The following is a 22,736-nucleotide window of genomic DNA, read 5'->3' as shown; positions in this document are numbered from 1 at the left end:
AATATAGACAAATTGGCAAGTACAGCCTGCAATTTAAAGCTTCCTAGCTCATTTTTTTCTGGGTAAGACTCAATACTTATCAGCACCCCCTTGTAGTCTTGAAACAAAATATTCAACCTATGTTTGTTTATAATGATCTCTGTCAGGTCATTTGAACTCTACTGCATATATGATGCGTATGTTATTTTATTTAATTATAATACTATACTAGCCTCAAGGCCTGGAAAAACTTAAATCCTATTCAGATCTGCTTTTTATTGTATAGTTTTACAAAAATTCTCAATAAAGTTCTTGTTAAATATAAAAATACATAAAAAATTGTCACCAGCCAAAAAAGTACACTTGCTAAAATGACATGGTAGTCTCCTTTTTTAATAGACAGTTTATTTTTAACTGACCACTTTAAATTAACCTTAGCAGTGCTATCCAGCTATTCTTTTTCCTTCGTCCTCCATTGCAAAATTCCACAAAAGGGAAAGCAGGTGAGTATTAAATGGTTGGGGGTTGGATATACACTTTGTCACTTTTCCCTAAACTCTCCGATGGTCACCGTAGTGTCTATTCCTCACTGCACTTGTATTTTAGGAGTCATTGATATAATACAGGTTGTGGTGTAGCCTGTGGTGTCCTACATAGTAAATTCTAATGCTGCACTGTGATTGGAGTAGAGGCTTGACAGTTTCATATTACAAGACTCTCTACCTAGCCTAACTAACTAATCTCCTTTTTTTTTATTTTTGATTGGAATTAATTTTTTCAAATATAAGCAATAAAAAGGGTACAAGTAGTGAAAGACATATACGGTAGGTATATGAACAATCTTATTTACAAAAATTATGCTATACTTGCTTTTGAGTCAAGAAGTAAGCTCTAAACACATTTGTAAAAATAATCAATGTGCTGTAATAATGTTCAGTGTTTTTGGTAATACAACTGCTTTATAAATGTCCTCCTATATGCTTTACTTACAGTTGGTTTTCCTAAATTCTTCTGTAAGGAAATAGGCCTCTTCCTGGATTCTCTCTTCAATGCTTTTTTTACCCATTCCGAAATTTCGGAGGGTCATCAGAGAAAATCTCCGTAGCTGTTTCCAACATTCCCCGTTACTGGAGACCACTCCTAAAAATGATGTATGGCACCAATGAGACACAGCTGTTTACTACAGAATTCAGGAACCACATACAGCTTTAACCAAAAGGTTTTCATCAGATTCTCATAACTTGTCTGTCTGAATATGGCTAAATTACCATTTATTTTTATTGGGCAGGCATGTTAAATCAAAGGGAACTAAGGTGAGTAAAATACATTGACAGGGGACTAACTAGAGTCAACATGGCCACAGCTACTTAAAGCTGAACTCTAGGCCAGCCCTCAAAATTTCCACTTGCCTGCTTACATTAGACGAGAGGAAATAAGCTGAGGGAGAGTGTGGAGCCGTGTCAAAGGGGGTGGGGCAGCAGGGTTGAAAGGGAGCCGATTCTCCTCCCAGCATCTGCCCAATATCATTCTCTTAGCAGGGCCTGGCATACAGTGGGAGTCGGCAAAGAACTAGATGAAGTGGGACGGGGGCTGCCAAAGTTTAATTTCCTAACAACAAACTGGTGATTGGTTGCTCGGACCACCTAGGACCACTTATTCTTTTTTCTGCCCTCACTCTTCTCTAACACTTAGGCCGCGTACACACGGGCGGATTGTCTGGCCAACTTAGTCCGCTGAAACGTGTTTCAGCGGACAATCCGCTCGTGTGTGGGCTTCAGCGGACTTTTTCAGCGGACAGTCTGGCGGACTAAGTCTTTCGGAATTTTCTGTAATACAGTCCGTCCAAACTTGGTTTCAGCGGACAGTCCGCTCGTGAGTAGGCAAGTTGGACGGACTAAGTATGGCGCATGCTCAGAAAGGATTTACACGGCCGAAGGTTGCATTGCAGTGTATTGGACGTCGAATTTCTAGTCCCGTCGTACGTGCCGTACACGTCATCGCGCAAGCTTTCAGCGGACTGTCTGTTCGTCGTGTGTGGTCAAGTCCGTTCATTCAAAAGTAGGACGGACTGTCTGTCGGATTGTCTGACGAACTTAGTTGGCCAGACAATCCGCCCGTGTGTACGCGGCCTTACAGTACATCCTGAGATCATCGGTACAGAGAGAAGGCTGCATGTGGTATGTTTCCGGTTTTAGGCAGTTCTCATCGAAAAGAAAGCACCATGAAAAGGACAGCTTCATAATCTGTTCTGTAAGTTGTTCTTACCATGTCCTCCTGAGCTTATCCTTTCCAGTAGAGGCATGTGTCCCCGAGCACCAAAATCATCTGCATTATCAATAAGGGCCTCCTTGACTGCATCACAGCTGCACAGCATTACAACTTTTTCCATGCCCATATGAACGGTAAAAACTGGGCCATACTTCTCACTCAGCTGCAGGACAAATAAAATTTGTAAATGCTATTTTTTAGTTTGAAATTTTATGAGATGTCAGTGTTCTAAAATCTCAGAAAGGTGCTTCCCAGTGCAGCGTATTTCCCTTAAGAACCAGGTCACCCAACAGAGCCACATTAGTGGCTGTTATTACTGACAACTCACAAATTGCGGCTGTATTTGTCTGTTGTTCCCTTTTTTCCAGGGACAGTCTTAGAATTAGTGATGATAATGATTTTCTTGCTATTGAAGTTTAACTTTAAAAAAAATCTACTTTGGGTCCACTGGTTATGCTTACAACTGTCATAACAATGGCCTCCCAGCCCCCACCCAATATTTGTCTTTTCAGGTTCCTTCCAGAGACTTTTTACCTGCTGTCTCATTTTCCCTTCAATCCTTTAGACACAGCTAAGTATGGGCTCTACATAATGAAGAGACAGTAACTGGCTGCTGAGGCAGAGGAAACCAATTAGTATCTTTGCTTCACACAGGTCCAATCCTCCATTACAACCACCCCAACCATGAAAAAATGTCCCCACGTTGGCGGTGTCAATGAAGAGAAAAAAAGTCCAAGCATTGGTGGTATTACTAAAAGGAAATGTCCCTACATCAGTGGTAACATAGAAGAAAACACCACTCCAAAGGTCCCCTTCCTTGTGTAAAGCTCTTCCCTGAAGCCTGGGCTGTCCCCCTTCCCCAATTCAGTTAATCCTTCACCCCCCTCCACCAGTAAATAGCTCCATTCCCCCCTCACTATAAAGCTCCCCACATCTACTAACCAGTCCTCATTGCAGGACTGTCTCAGCAGCCAGTTACAGTCTCTTCATTATGTAGAACTCATACTTAGCTGTGGCTAGGCAGCTGTTAGGAGGTTGGGCTGTCATTATCTGCACTTGATGCTCTGTAGCATGACAGCCCAGCCTCTGACAGTTACTCCCCCTGTATTCAAAAGGCACTGTCACTTGGGATACGTTGTCATCATAGACAGAAACCAGCACAGGAAGTTGGCTTCTGTTTTTAGAACAAGTGACAGTTGAGTGTAGGGCAAGTCCCGGAGATAGCGCTACCCAATACCAAAACACTGGATGAAAAAAGCCCTGCTAACAGAAATGACACTGCAGTCACTCTTGTCAGTGGGAGGCAGGAAGAAGAGAGCTGCTACAGCTCTCAACAACCCCCCCCCCCTCCAAATAGGGCCATGGCACCTGAGGCACGCGACCCTTCTGCCCCCCTGGTACTGGCCCTGGTTCCTTATTGTATATTTCTCTTGTATTCTTGTTTTGGTGACAACCCTGACATTTTGGATTTTGCTTCACTTTTAGTCTTTAGGTCAGTAAGCACCAGGACATACCGAAAGAGTGAATCTACCCAGCAAGGAAACAAAAAGCAATGACAACTTACTAACTCTTTCCCATGCTATTGAAAAATTCAAAACACAATGATTTTACATACACTTTAAGTTAAGTTTAGGTACAAAAACTATAATTAAAATATATTTCACCAAATTCCCTTGCAAACCCAGATAATACATTCAATAGCAGTTAAATCCTCACTGTGCTGACCATAGCCTGTGCCAAGAATGGATATTTAGGAGGGGAACAGCAGGCCCACCAACTACAGGCTGCCTACAGAAAAGTACAGGAGGAGGTGGACACAAGACCGGTCATTCGGCACAAGATGTGAGAGCAGCAGTGATGGGTCTTTACTACGGGAGGCTCCTGCACCAAAGCAAAAAGCCAGAGTTATTTAATGCTGAATTATTGGAAAAATCAGGAAGAAATACACCAAGTGCTTCGCAATTAAAGTCAGAATACACATACCTCTTGTAATTAAGCAAAACATTTTGCCTGGATTCTTTTTTTTTTTTTATATTTTTTAACAGAAGGTGATTTTCAGTGAAAATGATGACTGCATACAATTAGCTACAGAAAGCTAGCAGAGGGAACACTAGGAGCCTAGTTATTAAACATTCATTGGACAAATGTGAAAAGCATTCACCCACCCTGCATTAATATCCCTGTATTTTCTTTAATATGATTACAGTATTTTCTAAGATCTTTAGCTCTATCTAGTGTCCAAAATATGGTTATTTTTATGAAATACCCCATCAGAAAAATCAATGCATTTTGGCCACTAGATGGAGTTGATAATCATATGTAATAATTAAAAAAGGAAATGATTCAAACCTCCATCAGCACCCCATTAATTGGCACCTCATCCCTTTTAGAAATATCAAACAAGGTTTTTTTTAGGTAAACCAAACCTAAGAAATGGGACATTAACGGTGCAAAAAATCAAAATTATATTCATAATAAAAGGTTTTTCCATACAAAATTTATTTATACAAAATTCATAAAAACAGAGCAGTAATCTGTATAATCATACTGAGGTTATATACAGCTTTGTGGTCCAATAAAAGGTAAAGTTGAGGTAGTTGCGATTGATTTATCCCGACATGTTTCGCTTAATGCTTCATCAGAGGATAAGCCAACTACCAACATAACAAATTCAAAAAGAAAAAACATAAATTAATTTCACAAAGTACATTTCTTTTTACACCATTAATACATATAATCAGCATATATAGTGTTTAAAAGACACGAGTAAGGCTCAAAAAGATGGAAATATGCTCACCCCCACTTTACCGACCCATTCGTAACCCAGGAAGGATTAAATAACTACCAGATGGATAGGGGAGTGCAGGGCAGCAAGTACAGCAGCCAGGCAATATAGCTGGAGAGGGCATAGACGGCGGCTAATTGGGATAAAAAGATTATACAATATGTCAGCATACTATTTATAAACAAGAGCTATTTTATTATTTTATTTTATACTATAATCAAAATATAGGAATATCCTATAGTCATTTTAATGTGTTTTATCTGGTATAGCAATCATTTTAAGTTATGCATTTTGCTTTAAATAAATATATTTTTTATTTAGTGGAGCCCAGTTATTATTAATTTAAAATCATCCACTTACATTCACTGACGATAGAGTAGAAATTCCTTAGTTTTTAATCCAAGGTTTTGTATTACAGCCACCAAGGTATGTAAAAAGTCCCCCTTCAGGTTAGGACAAGCCCAGAAGGATAGCTCACCCAGGCGGGCTTTGCAGCCTGTTTACAGGGTGTCTGAGAAAGAGAAGTATATTTAGCGTTGGTTGAAATATGAAAAGAGAAAGGAAAATCGTTTTTAGCGATTCAATATTAAAATTACTAACCAGCTAATAGGTATGGACTTCCTCCTAGCACGGCTCCCCCACAATTGAGCCGGGTATCTGATGTCCCAATATATAACGCCGCCGTCCATCGAGCCGGCGTCTGACGTCACCGGCTCGATGCGGACGTAAACAGCGGTAGTGCACATGCGCGAGAGAGCCTTAGGGGGAATCTGGAGACTACGTTTCCCATAATGCGTCGGTATGGATACCGGCATTCAGGGAAACGTTGAAGAGGGGATAGCCAGAGCACAGCTAAGGCAATGCTCCAGCCAGCACACTCGTATTGCCCCAAGATGTAGCATTCCCTGTCTCGCACGCAGGGACCACCGCTAACCAATGGGCAGCCTGCCAGATCAGATAAAGTCCAACCCAGCAAAGATGCCCTTGGGCGTCCATATGCTCCTCTCCAATGCCAAAGTGCCAAAGGCAGCTGATTGGGAGCCATGCATCAAAGTAACATGCGATACTCAGATTGTATGAGTCGCATGATAAGATAAACGTGGGAAACGAAAAGGGGGTATAGATAGAAACCAAGGGGGGGAAAAATAAATAAAGGGGGGAGAAAAGAAGGTATACCCCAATATGTCAATCGGTGCGATCGCGATAATGGACCAGATTAATCGCGAAATCCGTATACATATTAAGAGCCCATCTCGTGCCCTGGAAACAAGGTTCACATACGGATCAATAAATCCATATATTAATAAAATAAAGTGTCACAGCAAAATGTAAATACATCCAATGTACCAAAATAGTTAATGATTATATAAACAATAATTAATGAGAAACAAGACAAAACAAAACAGAACAAAACAGAACAAAACAAAGAATGTCTCCCCCCCCCCCCCCAACCCCAGAACCCACACAACTCCACCACCATCACTCTACCCCAGATTAAAGAAGCAAGAGGCATTAGTACTTAAGGCAACGATTTTTAAAGAAATGATCGATAACTCAAATTTTCATTAAACCCAGGAAATGTTATTGCTTTTAAATTATATATCCATCTTGCTTCTATCTGTAGGAGTTTTTTATCAACACTTCCCCCTCTCGAAGAGAGTGGGACATGATCTAATGCCTGGAATTTAATATAGTCTGGGTTAAAGTCATGATGTAGGCCTATGTGCCTACCAATTGCTGTAGTCATTTTTTTGTTTAAAATTGGTTTTATGTGATCTCTCATACGTGTCGAGAAGGCTCTTTTTGTTTTACCTATGTAAAATCCTCCACACCGGCACTGTGCTAAATACACTATGCCAGGTGTGGAGCAGGTCACACAGGATTTCAATTGGTGCCAATTTCCATTTGGTAATTTAAATCTGCTGCAGCCAGCCATATATCTGCACATATCACAATGTCCGCATGGGTAGGAACCATATTTCCCTATTTTGGGTTCATTATCACAATCAATAAAATGACTATGTACCAGACGGTCCTTCAAAGAAGGAGCACGTTTGTAAGTAATCTCTGGGTATTCATTAACGTATTTTTTCACCACTGGATCGGCCAATAGTAGAGGCCAAAATGTCTGTATTATATCTCTGAATTTCTTATTTTGATTAGAATGTCGAGTGACTAATCTTACTGTATTAGCTATTTTAACAGGTTTTTTAGTAAAAATAAGGGTGTTCCTATCTTTTTGCTGAACTAGATTATATGCTTTTTTCAGGCACTTGTGGCTATATCCACGTACTATTAATCTGTCGTACAAGGCTCTAGCTGCTAGTCATTAAAATGACTATAGGATATTCCTATATTTTGATTATAGTATAAAATAAAATAATAAAATAGCTCTTGTTTATAAATAGTATGCTGACATATTGTATAATCTTTTTATCCCAATTAGCCGCCGTCTATGCCCTCTCCAGCTATATTGCCTGGCTGCTGTACTTGCTGCCCTGCACTCCCCTATCCATCTGGTAGTTATTTAATCCTTCCTGGGTTACGAATGGGTCGGTAAAGTGGGGGTGAGCATATTTCCATCTTTTTGAGCCTTACTCGTGTCTTTTAAACACTATATATGCTGATTATATGTATTAATGGTGTAAAAAGAAATGTACTTTGTGAAATTAATTTATGTTTTTTCTTTTTGAATTTGTTATGTTGGTAGTTGGCTTATCCTCTGATGAAGCATTAAGCGAAACATGTCGGGATAAATCAATCGCAACTACCTCAACTTTACCTTTTATTGGACCACAAAGCTGTATATAACCTCAGTATGATTATACAGATTACTGCTCTGTTTTTATGAATTTTGTATAAATAAATTTTGTATGGAAAAACCTTTTATTATGAATATAATTTTGATTTTTTGCACCGTTAATGTCCCATTTCTTAGGTTTGGTTTACCTAAAAAAACCTTGTTTGATATGTAATAATTAGTCTTAGGAAAAATAAATGCAAGCTTGGAGAATGCCAAATGTTTTATAAATAGACCCCTAGGAGAAGGTTGAGGTTTAAAAAAAAACATTTGGTGACATTCAAGATCACAAGATGTATTTAGGAAATAACTTTGCCCCTCTTAATTAAAAATCAAATTGCCATCACCGCAACATGTTATATTGTGATTCAACAGACTGCGTAGTGACAGCATGGATTATATAAACGAATGCTTTATACCTGCCAAGCTGGTAACTGATTTTTTTTTTTTTTTTTACAAATAAGGTAACTGACGTCTTTAATCAAACTTGGAAACTTACCTTATTGAGTGATTTGAAGAGGTCTTTTCCATTTAATTGCAGAATGTTCCCAATAATGGGCAACGGGGTGGGCCCCGGTGGCAGCCGACCTTTGCTTTGAGGCTTCCTGGCATGTGTGATACTTAAGATGAGGAAGATCAAACAGACAATTAATAACAGCGTGCTTGTACTCAAGATCTCCATGTTGGCACTATACTCTCCTGTAATGGAGCTAATAATATTTCAGTCTGCTACAGGCTTTTTTTTTATAAAGGCTCAGTGGAGAGCCAGTGGAGATGAAATTGGCACACTAAATAGATTACCCAAGAGCCAGCTATCTTTTGGCAATGCTGACATGTGAACTTTCGTACACTGAATTCTGCCCCCCGTCTGAGATGGAATGCTGATTTGCAAAAGGGTCACATGTTTACTTGTACTTATAATATTAAATCAAATTAACTTGTTTGACTTCTATCAGGTGAATAGGATGCTTCCATTGGATAATATGAAGATAATATAATATTGCAGTTACCATATTTACCCACAATCCAAAATCCATACCAGGCCCTTACCTGAGCATGCCGGCCGGCAGGTCAGAAAAGGGAGGGGACAGCTGACAGCTGATGATTCATTGGTTGTTAAGGACGTAGCAGCTGACTTCTCGGCCCCTGCTTGGCAACCAGCTATTTACAGTGTTAACATAAAGAACACAAAACACATCAAAAGTCATATCACAAACACAATACTTGTGTTTCTGGTGCAGTTCTATTCAAGTCTACTACCCAAAAATCTTAGGAAAAAAGTCCCCCACCCTTTCCAAAAATGCACTAGCCACAAAACACATAGAAGTGAACTTGTACCATAGGAAACCATGTTACATGGACTGTAGTGCGTTCTGCAAACTGCAAAAGCACTAAAAATGCATAGGTGTGAACCTATAATGTCAATGTGGGAAAGGGTTTGAACCTCTACCTGTTTTTTTTTTTGTCTGTATTACCTATTGGGAAGGTCTTCCTTCACTACCTATTTCAGTGATGGGGGTTAAGAGGGAGATTTAGGGGCTCAGTGAAACAGGGACCAAAGGAAAAGTTCTCTCTTATGAACAAAGCCAATAACAAAAAATAAATAAATCATGTACAATCACAACAGACTAGAACCCCTGTAAGGATGGGTTTACAATACGTTATTTTAAGAAGTTTAAAAAACAGCTAACACCAAAGTTATGCTCATACATGAACAGGTTAGGAGAAGGCTTTGAGATGAGGAGGGAATTACTACTAGCCTATATTAAAGCTATACCCAAAGAGGGAAAAGATACAACCCTGTGCTCTAGCTACAGACTGTAAGAGAAGCTCAGTTGGAACCAGAAGGCTATTACATGTCCATGCGCACAATTATGAGCAAAGGCCCATTTAAAGTGGTTGTAAACCCACATGAAAAAAAAAAAGACCTGCAAGACAAAGGCATAATGAGCTAGTATGCATAGCATACTAACTCATTATGTAATACTCACCTGAGATTGAAGCCCCCGCTGCGATGCCCATACACAGACAGCCCCAGCCAGCAACATTTCTCCCCAGAGTTACTTCCTGGTATTGCTGCTCCAGCGCTGTGATTGGCTGGAGCCGCGATGACGTCACTTCCGTGCATACGCACAGGAGTCGTCTGTAACAGCGCACTCACTGAAGAAAACGGCAGTGTGTTGACACATGCAGATACAGGGGATATCTCCTAAACCGTGCAAGTTTAAGAGATATCCAGGGTAGCTACAGGTAAGGCTTATTATAAGTTTACCCGTAGCAAAAAGTGGATTGTAAGGGTTTACAAATACTTTAAGCTGAACTATGGCATGCTGAGTGGTCTTTAGCTAGGTCCTATTTTGCCTGTGTCTTGACCTGCTATATCTGCATACCCACGCTTAATGTGGCTTGCCCTTGACCAAACTCTGGATTCCTGTCTGCCTATTGTGACCTTGGCTTGTACTCTGACTCTGCTCATGTCTTGTGCTTCTGTGCCCTGCTGCCTGACTGTGTACCGACTCCAGACTGTGTCTTGACTCTGCTTCTGTTCTTTTCTGTTCCTGTACTTTCGCTGTCCAGCTGTCGATGACCTTTTGGCTTGTGTTCCACTACACTCCTGCTTGCTGATCAAGCTTCATTGTGTTCCAGTTCCTGGTTTCTGCCTGGTGATCCAGGGTCATCTATTTCCTGCAAACCTCAGCTGGCACTGCCTGCTATACCGGCCCTTGTGCCACTCTGTGACTTCACACCTCCTGTCATTAATGCCAGGGGTGTTGGACAAGAGGTGCAAGAGAAGCCTTCTCTACAGCTTGATCTCCACCAGCTACCTGACACAGACCAATATCACTGTTGAATGCAGATACAAAATTATTTTCAAAGTTTTAGCCACCAGGATGAAAGATCTGATGCCTGAATGCATACATACAGAGAAGGTCAGGTTTGTCCCTTTTAGGGAAGGTACAATGGGGTGAGAATGGTTTAACCACTTGACCACTGGGCACTTAAACACCCTTAATAACTAGACCAATTTTCAGCTTTCGGTGCTCTCACATTTTGAATGACAATTACTCAGTCATGCAACACTGGACCTATATGAAATTTTTGTCCTTTTTTTCACACAAATGGAGCTTTCTTTGGTGGTATTTAATCACCGCTGGGTTTTTTATTTTTTGTGCTATAAAAGAAAAAATACAGAAAATTCTGTAAAAAAATGAATTTTTCTTTGTTTCCGTTATAAAATTTAGCAGATTAGTATTTTTTTCTTCATAAATTTTGGCCAAAATTTATACTACTACATATCTTTGGTAAAAATAAGTACAAATTGGTGGATATTATTTGGTCTTTGTGAAAGTAATAGAGTCCACAAGCTATGGTGCCAATATCTGAAAATTGATCACACCTGAAGTACTGACGGCCTATTTAAATTCTTGAGACCCCAACATGCCAGAAAAGTACAAATACCCCCCAAATGACCCCTTTTTTTTTTTTATTGTTCATTTTACTTTATTTTAGTTTGACATTTTTTTACCCAAAAATAAATTTTTTGATCACTTTTATTCCCATTACAAGGAATGTAAACATCCCTTGTAATAGGAATATGGCATGACAGGTCCTCTTTACAGTGAGATATGGGGTCAATAAGACCCCACATCTCACCTCTAAGCTGGGAAGCCTGAAAGAAAAAAATAAAAAAAAGATTCTGGCCTTGATCGTATTGGCGAGTCGGTAGAAGCACCGGAGGGCGGCGGGAGGGGGGGTGTCTATGGCTGGGTATTGCAGGGTATCACCGACTATGGCTGGGTATCTCAGAGTATGGCTGGGTATCTCAGAGTATGGCGTTGCAGAGTATTGCATTGCAGAGCATTGCAGGGTATTGGCGGGTGTTGCAGAGCATTGCAGAGTGTTGCAGGGTATTGGCGGGTGTTGCAGGGCATTGCAGAGTGTTGCAGGGCATCGCAGAGTGTTGCAGGGCATTGCAGAGTGTTGCAGGGTATTGGCTGGTGTTGCAGAGCATTGCAGAGTGTTGCAGGGTATGGCGGGTGTTGCAGAGTGTTGCAGAGTATTGCAGAGTGTTGCAGAGTGTTGCAGAGTAATGGCAGAGTATTGCAGAATATTAGCTGGCATTGCAGAGTATTGGCAGGGAATTAAGGGGTTAATTTTCGGTGAGCAGCGATGTGGGCACTGCAGATGCAGCCCACATCGCTGCTGACACCGATCTCTTCCCCCTCCGCTGTACCGATCGGTACAGAGAGGGGGAGGGAGGAACCGGCGTCATAACATGACGCCGGTTTGTTTACAAGTGATCACTCCGTCATTTGACGGAGCGATCACATGGTAAATGGCCGCGATGAGCGGCCGTTTACCGTGATCCGGCAGGTCATGGACCAGGACCCGGCGGTCATGGATGCTCTCGAGTGCGCGCCCCAGGGGGAGCGCGAGAGCGGAATTCTGGGAGGACGTCATATGACGGCCCCCCAGAGGTAAACAACCGCCCAGTAGCCGTCATTCGTCTATGGGCCGTTTGTTAAGCGGTTAATGTAGAAAAATGTAAAATAATGCATTTGGGTGGCAAAAATATTAATGCTATACAATCTATATACTGGGGGGAGAACCTCTGGGGGGAATCTAGGATAGAAAAGGACCTGGGGTTCCTAGTTGATAGGCTCAGCATTGGCATGCAATACATTCTGCTACTCTTCCCGAGTATGACGATACCACATGTTTGAGACGTTTACACAGCCTGGCCACATAGAGAGGCCCAACATTGAAGTAGTAACTTCAGGCATTCTAGGAGCATAAATTACACATCTCATTTCATTCCTACCCATTACATTTTTGAAGGTCCTTGAGCACCAGGACAGCGGAATTACCCACAAAATGACCCCATTTTGGAAACCAAACACCCAACATATATTCTATGAGGCATGGGCTGCAGATTAGACATGTGCAGAGTAAAATATTTTGTTTCGGAATTTCGTTTTCTTTCGAAAAATTTATTTATTTAGTTACTCCCGAAATTCGTTTTTATTTATTTAGTTTTTCGTTCAAAAATTGCATTCGTCCGAAAATTACATGAATTACGGTTGAATCTGTCTTTGAAGGCTTATGGTGTCGGTCGAATGTATAAAGAAGATTAGACGGAGCTAGTATATAGCATACTTTGTGTGAACTTTAGAACCCTATTAAAGTCTATGGGGCTCCAACGTTCAAAATCTAAAGTGCTAATTTTAAAGGCTAATTTGCAAGTTACTGTCCTAAAAAGTATTTGGGGACCCGGGTCCTGCCCCAGGGGACATGTATCAATGTAAAAAAAAGTTTTAAAAACTGCAGTTTTTTCGGGAGCAGTGATTTTAATAATGATTAAAGTGAAACAATAAAAGTGTAATATTCCTTTAAATTTCGTAGGGGGGGGGGGGGGTGTCTATAGTATGCCCGTGAAGGAGCGCATGTTTCTGGTGCTTAGAACTGTCCCTGCACAAAGTGTCATTTATGCAGGAAAAAAAGTCCTTTAAAATCACTCGCAGCTATTATGAATTGTCGGCTCCGTAATACAGAGAAAACTCATTGAAAGTCATTGATAAAAAAAATAAATAAAGCATGGGGGTCCTCCAAATTCAATTACCAGGCCCTTCAGGTCTGGTATGGATATTAAGGGGAACCCTGCATCAAATTTAAAAAAAAAATTGATGTGGGGTTCCCCCTAAATATCCATACCAGTCCCTTTATCCGAGCACGCAACCTGGCAGGCCGCAGGAAAAGAGGGGGGGGCGAGAGAGCAGCCCCCCTCCCTCCTGAACCATACCAGGCCACATGCCCTCAACATTGGGAGGATGCTTTGGGGGTCTGTGACCCCTCAAAGCACCTTGTCCCCATGTTGATGCGGAGAAGGGCCTCATCCCCACCACCCTGGCCGGTGGTTGTGGGGGTCTGCGGGCGGGGGGCTTATCAGAATCTGGAAGCCCCCTTTAACAAGGGGACCCCCAGATCCCGCCCCCCCCTGTTTGAAATGGTAAGGGGGTAAAAGAGTACCCCTACCATTTCACAAAGAAAGTGTAAAAAATAGTTAAATAAGACAAACACACTTTTGAAAAATTCCTTTATTAAAAATAAAAAAAAATTAAAAAAAGATTCCAGCGGTGGTAATCCACTCTTGCTATCCAGGGACGGACGATCATCTCTCTGGGGTCCAGCGATGGCTCTTCTGAAACCGCGTAGCGAATGCATCCATCTTCTGTCTCCACGGAGGAGACACTGCGGGGATTCCGGCGGCCTGACGTTTGTTATATGCGGAGGGCGGGGCCACCCGTCACCTGACCCCGCCCCATCTGACGCAAGGGGAAACCCGGGGGTTCCCCGTGACGTATGGGTGACCCCGCACCCCACTGATGTAACACAGGCAGGTTTCCGTTACATCAGAGGGGGGCGGGGTCACCCATACGTCACTGGGAAGCCCGGGTTTCCCCTTGCGTCAGAGGGGGGCGGGGTCAGGTGAAGGGTGGCCCCACCCTCCGCATATAACAAACGTCAGGCCGCCGGAATCCCCGCAGTAAAGGAATATTACACTTTTATTGTTTCACTTTAATCATTATTAAAATCACTGCTCCCGAAAAAACTGGCGTTTTTAAAACTTTTTTTTGCATTGATGCATGTCCCCTGGGGCAGGACCCGGGTCCCCAAACACTTTTTAGGACAGTAACTTGCAGAATCTTTTCTCTCCGTCAAATCTTTTTTCTCTGTCCAATATTTTCTCTATATAATCTTGGACTAATAGAGGTAAGGTTAGGCACATTCGACCACAGGTTCTATAGACACAGATTGTTATTGTAAGGCCGCGTACACACGGGCGGACTGTTCGTCCAACTTTGTCCGCTGAACAGTGTTTGGGCGGACAGTCCGCTCGTGTGTGGGCTTTCAGCGGACAGTTTCAGCGGACAGTTTGACGGACAAGGTTTTTCGGAAATTCCGTAAAACTGTCCGCTGAAACCTTGTTTCAGCGAACAGTCCGCTCGTGTGTAGGCTTGTTCGTCAAACAAAGTTGCGCGCATGCTCAGAAAGGATTTTCACGCCGAAAGCTATAATGCAGTGTATAGGACGTCGTATTTTTCGTCCCGTCGTACGTGCCGTTCACGTCATCGCGCACGGTTTCAGCAAACTGTTCGTCCGTCGTGTGTGGCCATGTCCGTCCATGCTAAGTTTGAGCGGACTGTTTGCCGAAACTGTTGGACGGACAAAGTTGGGCGAACAGTCCGCGCGTGTGTACGCGGCCTCAGAGTCACGTCGAATCTCCTATTCTTTATCGAACTGTTGTAACAATGAAAACGAAAATAAAGCATTTATTTATGTCGGATCTTTCGTTATCGTTTGTCAAAACGAAAACGAAAATAGCTGAAATTCGGACAAAAATGCATTCGGACGAAAACGAATGCACATGTCTACTGCAGATAGGTACTTGGGTATTCTGATGGGCTGGTGACAGGTACTCGGGTACTCTGATGGCCTTGTGACGGGTACTCTGATGGCCTTGTGACAGGTACTCGGGTACTCTGATGGCCTTGTGACGGGTACTCTGATGGCCTTGTGACAGGTACTCTGATGGCCTGGTGACAGGTAATCGGGTACTCTGATGGCCTGGTGACAGGTACTCGGGTACTCTGATGGCCTGGTGACAGGTACTCGGGTCTTCTGATGGGCTACAGATAGGGTCTCTGGGACTCTGATGAGCTGGTGACTGGTATTTGGGTACTCTGCAGGGGGCGGTGACAGATACTCAGGTACTCGGTACTCAGATGGACTGTGACAGGTACTCAGGTACTCTGGTACTCAGATGGACTGTGACAGGTACTCAGGTACTCAGATGGACTGTGACAGGTACTCTGGTACTCAGATGGACTGTGACAGGTACTCTGGTACTCAGATGGACTGTGACAGGTACTCAGGTACTTGGGTATTCAGATGAACTGTGACATGTACTCGGGTACTCGGATGAACTGTGACAGGTACTTGGGTACTCAGATGTCCAATGGCTGTTCACCCCCCTCGGTGGCAAGCGGTGTCTCCGTGACACGCTGCCACCGAAAGTACATGGCTGCATGCACACGATCGCACGAATGCCCTGTTTAAATGTACTTACATCATATGACACCTGCCCAGAACAAGAGCCGCATTGCCTGGCCATCAAATGACAGCTGGTGGGCAGCAGGCAGTTAAGGGCAATGATATTAAGGTATATACGGCAGAAAAAGAAACCATGAATCGGTATTGTGTAAGGATAAAAGGCAAGGGGGGTTTAGCTGTACCAGATTTTACAAAATATTACAATGCTGTATTGTTAGAACAAATGACACAGTGGACAAGAAAAACAAGTGAAAAAAGATAGGTGAAAATTGAGAACACGATTAGTACTGTACCAGTAAAATTATATGGATTTCACAACAATATAGAATCTTAGATAAGAATACTCATGTTTTGACATGGAACGTATTACGGGTACTTTCACATTGCCTAGCGCCCAGGGTTATCGGTATACACCACTCCCTCAACGCCCTAAAGACTTTTTTTTTAAGTCAGTTAAAGTCAGTTTTTAGGCCGCGTACACACGGGCGGACTGTTCGCCCAACTTTGTCCGCTGAACAGTGTTTGGGCGGACAGTCCGCTCGTGTGTGGGCTTTCAGCGGACAGTTTCAGCGGACAGTTTGACGAACAAGGTTTTACGGAATTTCCGAAAAACTGTCCGCTGAAACCTTGTTTCAGCGAACAGTCCGCTCGTGTGTAGGCTTGTTCGTCAAACTAAGTTCCGCGCATGCTCAGAAAGGATTTACACGCCGAAAGTTATAATGCAGTGTATAGGACGTCGTATTTTTCGTCCCGTCGTACGCGCCGTTCACGTCATCGCGCACGGTTTCAGCAAACTGTTCGTCCGTCGTGTGTGGCCATGTCCGTCCATGCTAATTTTGAGCGGACTGTTTGCCGAAACTGTTTGACGGACAAAGTTGGGCGAGCAGTCCGCGCGTGTGTACGTGGCCTTAGAGTACGTTTTCATCCGATCCGATCTGCAGACTGATGGAAAAGTAGGGTTTTCCTCCGTCATCAGAAACGGAGCATAGCAGAGACTTATATCAGTGGATGTTCATCCACTGACATCCACTATCCCATAGGGATACATGTATGTCTGTGTTTCATCCAAAAGCGGATGGATGAAAAAACGGACATATGGTCCATCCATGTGAAAGGGGCTTTAAGACAAAATGGGAGTATAACTCGCCGTTAATTTCTCTTACGGACAAAAAAATAATTTAAAAAATTTCATTTCCTCATCAATTTAGGCCAGGGTTTCTCAACTCCAGTCCTCAAGGCGCACCAACAGGTCATGTTTTCAGGATTTCCACTATTTTGCACAGGTGATTTGATCAGTTTTCACTGCCTTAGTAATTACCACAGCCGTTTCATCTGAGGGAAATCCTGAAAACATGACCTGTTAGGCCGCATACACACGCGCGGACTGTTCGCCCAACCTTGTCCGCTGAACAGTGTTTGGGCGGACAGTCCGCTCGTGTGTGGGGCTTCAGCGGACAGTTTCAGCGGACAGTTGGCCGAACAAGGTCTTACGGAAATTCCGAAAAACTGTCCGCTGAAACAAGGTTTCAGCGGACTGTTCGCTCGTGTGTAGGCTTGTTCGGCCAACTAAGTCTCGCGCATGCTCAGAAAGGATTTCCACGTCGGAAGGTTGCATTGCAGTGTATAGGACGTCGTATTTTTCGTCCTGTCGTACGTGCCGTTCACGTCATCGCGCACGGTTTCAGCAAACTGTTCGTCCGTCGTGTGTGGCCATGTCCGTCCATGCTAAGTTTGAGCGGACTGTTCGCTCAAACTGTTGGACGGACAAAGTTGGGCCAACAGTCCGCGCGTGTGTACGCGGCCTTAGTGTTTCTCAACTCCAGTCCTCAAGGCGCACCAATTTAGGCCGATGTGTATTCTGCTACATATTTTTGGTAAAAAAAATCCCAATAAGCTTATATTGATTGGTTTTCGCAAAAGTTATAGCATCTACAAAATAGGGGATATATTCATGGATTATTTATTTATTTTTTACTTGTAAGGCCTCTTTCACACGGGGCGGATCAGTAATGATCCACCCCGTGATGATCCGCTCGCTCAGCGGGGATCGCTCCGTTGTCCCCGCTGAGCCGGCGATGGACAGGGCGGTCTCCGCACACTGTGCAGGGACCGCCCTGTCAGCTCTCCTCTATGGGGATCGGACGAGCACGGACCGTCTGTCCGTGTTCATCCGATCCGCTCTGCAGACGGATAGAAAAATAGGATTTTTCTCCATCTGCAGAATCGGACAGTAGCGGAGGCGGACGATATCGGGTGTCTGCGGATGCTCATCCGCAGACACCCGCTATCCCATAGGGATGAATGTATGCCCGTATTTCATCCGCAAACGGATGGATGAAATACGGACATACCATCCGCATGTGTGAAAGGGGCCTAATGGCGGTGATTTTAAGAGGGCCTGTGACATTGCAGTGGACAGATTGGACACCTAGTTGACGCTTTTTTGGGAACCAGTGACATTACTACAGTGATCAGTGCTAACAATATGCACTGACATTGTACTAATGACACTGACAGGGAAGGGGTTAACATCAGGGCCGATCAAAGGGTTAACAGTGTCCCCTTAGCGTGTTTCTAACTGTGTGATGGATGGGCTCACTCCATGGACACTGTGATCCATGTTGTTGATTAGCAGAAACACTAGAGCACAGTGTCCATGCCTGACAGCACAGCGGTCTGCTTGTATACTTTGGCAGATGGCTGTTCTGTCTCTGCGGGGAGCGATCACGGGTGGATCACTGATTGGCTTCCCCTGTGGCCAATCAGAACGTGAGTGTGGCTCCGTCGGCGCATGCGAGCCCCCCAGTGGCCATTGACAAAATCACATACATGAACAGTGGTACCTTGGATTACAACCATAATGTGTTCCAGAAGAATGCTTATAAGCCAAAGTACTCGTATATCAAAGCAAGTTTACCCATAGAAGTCAATGGAAACTCAGATAATTTGTTCCGCAGTACCACATGTGGCCAGAGGTGGGAGGTGTTGGAGACACTCTGAAACACTTGGAAACTGCTCGCAGCTGCTTGGATGCTCTCGAAAACACTCAGAGTGGCTCGGAAACACTCTGAAAAAGAGTGTTTCCTAGTGCTTCTGAGTGTTACCTAGTGGCTCCGAGTGCATCCGAACGGCTCCGAGTGTCGCACCTGCACCTCTGGCCTAATGCGGTACTACACACCACAGAGGCTTGAATCCTGCTCATTTTGCAAGACAACACTCGACAACCAAGTCAGGATTTTTTAAAAATAATAGCTCGTATTGCAAAGCGCTTGCTAACCGCGTTACTCACAATCCAAGGTATTACTGTGCGTGATTTCGCATACTAGAACCGGATTGCTGCAGTATATTTGTGGCAGGCAGTCGAGAAGTCATTAAAAGTCATAAAGGAAAAAGCAAAGATTTGCACGTTTCAGGAATTGAGGCATAAGAGGGAATTAATGGTGATAGATGAATGGCGACATTTTCAGTTAAGGCATTTTGTTACAACACTGCCACAGCCAATAAGATCTGAGGAGGACTTACTTCCATTTGAGCGTCTGTGTAATTCACAGACAAACTCAAAGCATGGTATTTCCCAGATCTACAAAATACTTACAATGAAGGCTGAACCTAAAATACCGCCATCCTTGGAAAAATGGGAAAAGGAATTAGGAGCCCTTGTGAATTAACAGCATTTACATTTTGAGAATGGTACATAGCTCAGCAGTAAATACAAATACTTTATAAATGTATTTTAAATGTCTGGCAAGATGGTACATAACACCAGATAAAGAACATAAATACCAATCAGGAAAAACACCACTTTGTTGATGAGGATGTAAATTGGTGGGAACCATGAGAAAAACAGAAATGGAAGGCTTAGTGTATTACCAGAGATAATTTAATAAGAAGAAATTTTTGTATAAAAAGTGGGTACTCACAAAATGCAACTGAGAAAAGGCTATAAGCACAACGCATGGACATGCATAGAACACGGGGTACAGCTAACGCGTTTCAGGGGCGCACCCCCCTCCTCAGAGCTAGGCTGAGCTCTGATGAAGAGGCTGCGCCCCTGAAACGCAACAGCTGTAGCCCGTGTCCTGTGCATATCCATGTACTGTGTTAATGGCCTTTTGTCACTAGGTGCGCACGCCTTCCATTTCTCTTTTTCTTGGATACCATATATACCTTTCACACCACCATTTTATCTGACATCTGTTACTCCACACCTTGGAAGACCTATTAGCGCTGGAAGAGACTGTGGTGGGAACCATGGCCCATTTATGATGGAAATTCCCAAAAATAGAGGAATGCTGGAGGGAAGAGTTGCAACAGATGCAGGAGATTACAAATATAGATATACAGGGTATATATAGATAGATAACGGGGTGGGCCGCAGTGGCAGCCTACCTTTGCTTTGATGCTTCCTGGCATGTGTGATACTTGAAGTGGAGTTGCACCTAAAAAAAAAAAAAAAAAATCATGAATGTTCCTAAAAATAATAATAAAAAAAAAACCGCCTTTCTAATTTAAAAATTAATTTCTCCAAATCCAACGCCCTGAATATCTCCCTCCCTCCAGATATAGTTATACGATGTAAAGACAACTTCCCGTTTTCCTGGAAGACTGACTCGATTACATACCTAGGTATCCAGCTCCCAACCCGTTTATCCGACCTATTCTCTAAGTATTATCTCCCACTAGCCCACACAATGACAGACGACTTACGCAGATGGGACAGACCCCAGTCTTCTTGGTTTGGCCGCGCGGCCATTTTAAAAATGAACGTTCTCCCGCGATTTCTCTACTTGCTACAGACAATCCCTATCGCGATCCCCAATTCGTTCTTCCAACGCATCCAACGTCTGTCCCAACAATTCCTTTGGAAGAATAAACAGCCTAGGATAAGCTTCGTCCAACTCACAAAGCCCAAACACTTGGGCGGCATTGGCCTCCCAAATCTACGGAACTACTCTGTTGCTTGTCACTTGAGTAGAATTGTGGATTGGGTTACCCAAGAGGAATCCAAGGGTTGGGTTCATCTTGAGAGCCAGTTCTCCAACCTTCCTATTAAGACCTTGCCTTGGATTCTCCCTTCCCATGTACCTAAGCTAGCGAAAGAACACCCCCTCATAGGAGCTACCCTTAATAGCTTCAGGTTAACCTGCAAACAGTTCCAATTATCGTCGAACCCAGGTCCACTTACGCCGATTCGCATGAACCCTGCATTTCTCCCCGGCATGACCAAATGCTTTTTGCAAGCTGAATGGCCCCATGAAGATATACAAGCTCACCACTTTTATAAGGATGGAAAGCTTCTAGATCATAACGCCCTCCCTGTTAGGCCCGATAGTCAGCCTCTCCCATTTTGGTCGTACTTCCAAATACGCCACTTTCTTAGAGCGTCCAACCGAGCGGAAGCTCTATCTCGGACATTTACCCCATTTGAAACTCTCTGTTCCCAAGCCACTCCACAACGCCATTTGATATCCAGTATACACGCTATGTTGTTCTGGCTGTACTCTCCGAAGGATGGAAGGGCCTGTCCTGCTTGGGAGAGAGAGTTTCAGGTAGAATTCTCAGAAGCTGACTGGGAAAGCATTTTGCTCACCACACACAAGGGATCTCTAAACGTACATACACAAGAAAACAACTACAAACTTCTCTCCAGGTGGTACCGTACACCGCTTCGCTTACATAAATGTAATGCCGCAATACCGTAAACTTGCTGGAGATGCCAGACTGAACCGGGATCCTTCATTCATATCTGGTGGTCATGCCCCAGAATCCAGACTTTCTGGGTGCAGGTCCACACAATCACCTCTCAAGTTACGAATCAGCAAATTGAATTTCTACCAGCTAGGCTTCTTCTACACCATTCCCCCAACTCTACTCCCTCCTACAGAAAGTCCCTGGGCATGCACATGTTGAACGCTGCCAAGTTATGCATTCCGGTACATTGGGGATCCACTGAGATCCCGACCACCTCTGAATGGCTGAGCAGGGTAGGGAAGATAGCGGAAATGGAGGAGCTCATCCATATTGCTCGAGACTCCCCCCACAAATACGCACGTACTTGGGAGCGCTGGACCCAATTCCGCTCCTCTGCAGATAGCGGACCCCCTACAAGCCCATGCACACACGATTCTAGGAACGCCCAAGCCTCCGAAGGAAACTGACCCTTTGTCCCCCTGACACGTTGACGCGTCCGGGACTGGAGGTGGTCCCTCATATCACCCTCATATCAGCCCCAAAACTAGTGGGGCTCCTCACACCCGGAACTGGATCTACCATATCCAGCCCCTATGAAAGACTTGTCTTGGTGGGAGTCAGAGGTTGGACCACAAAGGTCCTTCTTCCCTCTCCTCTCCCCTCTCTTTCACCCCTCTGATGTGTTCCCCTTCCCTCCTGTCCCCTCCCCCCTTTCCCTCCCCTCCCGTCCCATACCCCCTGACAGTACCCCAATGCTCTATGACTTGACGCCAGATGCTTACCCCCCTTCCCCGTACACGAAAGACTGACACGACCGCTCTATTTACCGGGTTAATCTGAGACCATTAGGCTCACGCTATACCCAGGACAACTCACCCTGTTCCAAGGAAAGGACCAATCGGACCCCGAATACGTCAAGCGTCAAGATGCCTTTTTCTCTTCCCTGACTTCGGATAGAACTCTTTCCGGCGCAAAGGCTGACAGCTAGGAATCACCTTCTCCCCTCTCTCCCCTCCGAAGCTTACACTCACTTTTTTTAGCCATAGCTCTGGGGGTTAGGAGACCTTTTTACATTTTTACATTTTCACCTTTCCAATTGAA

General features: G+C 43.8%; 1 protein-coding gene across 4 annotated transcripts in view; it reads right to left on the bottom strand.

The window, feature by feature from the left end:
- The window catches only part of LOC143982908 (cytochrome P450 2G1-like), a 101,914-nt gene that overhangs the window by 63,598 nt on the left and 15,580 nt on the right, over nucleotides 1-22,736 (bottom strand). The window contains exons 2-6 of one of the 4 annotated variants that reach the window (XR_013274532.1): nucleotides 20,334-20,383; nucleotides 8,883-8,993; nucleotides 8,332-8,452; nucleotides 2,245-2,410; nucleotides 970-1,119 (exon numbers count right to left, since the gene is read on the bottom strand). Coding sequence is in view for 1 of the 4 variants with exons in the window: in XM_077482038.1 (XP_077338164.1) it covers nucleotides 970-1,119; nucleotides 2,245-2,410; nucleotides 8,332-8,514 (499 nt within the window). In the remaining 3 variants the exon portion in view is untranslated. Of the gene's footprint in view, nucleotides 1-969; nucleotides 1,120-2,244; nucleotides 2,411-8,331; nucleotides 8,994-20,333; nucleotides 20,384-22,736 lie in introns of those variants that run through there. The other 3 variants (XR_013274531.1, XR_013274534.1, XM_077482038.1) reach the window with 3 other exon arrangements.

Source organism: Lithobates pipiens, unplaced genomic scaffold (assembly GCF_037356315.1).
Source record: "Lithobates pipiens isolate NorthernLeopardFrog02 unplaced genomic scaffold, aLitPip1_a1.2 Scaffold_1, whole genome shotgun sequence".
NCBI lineage: Eukaryota > Metazoa > Chordata > Amphibia > Anura > Ranidae > Lithobates > Lithobates pipiens.
This window is presented reverse-complemented; position numbering and strand designations above follow the sequence as displayed.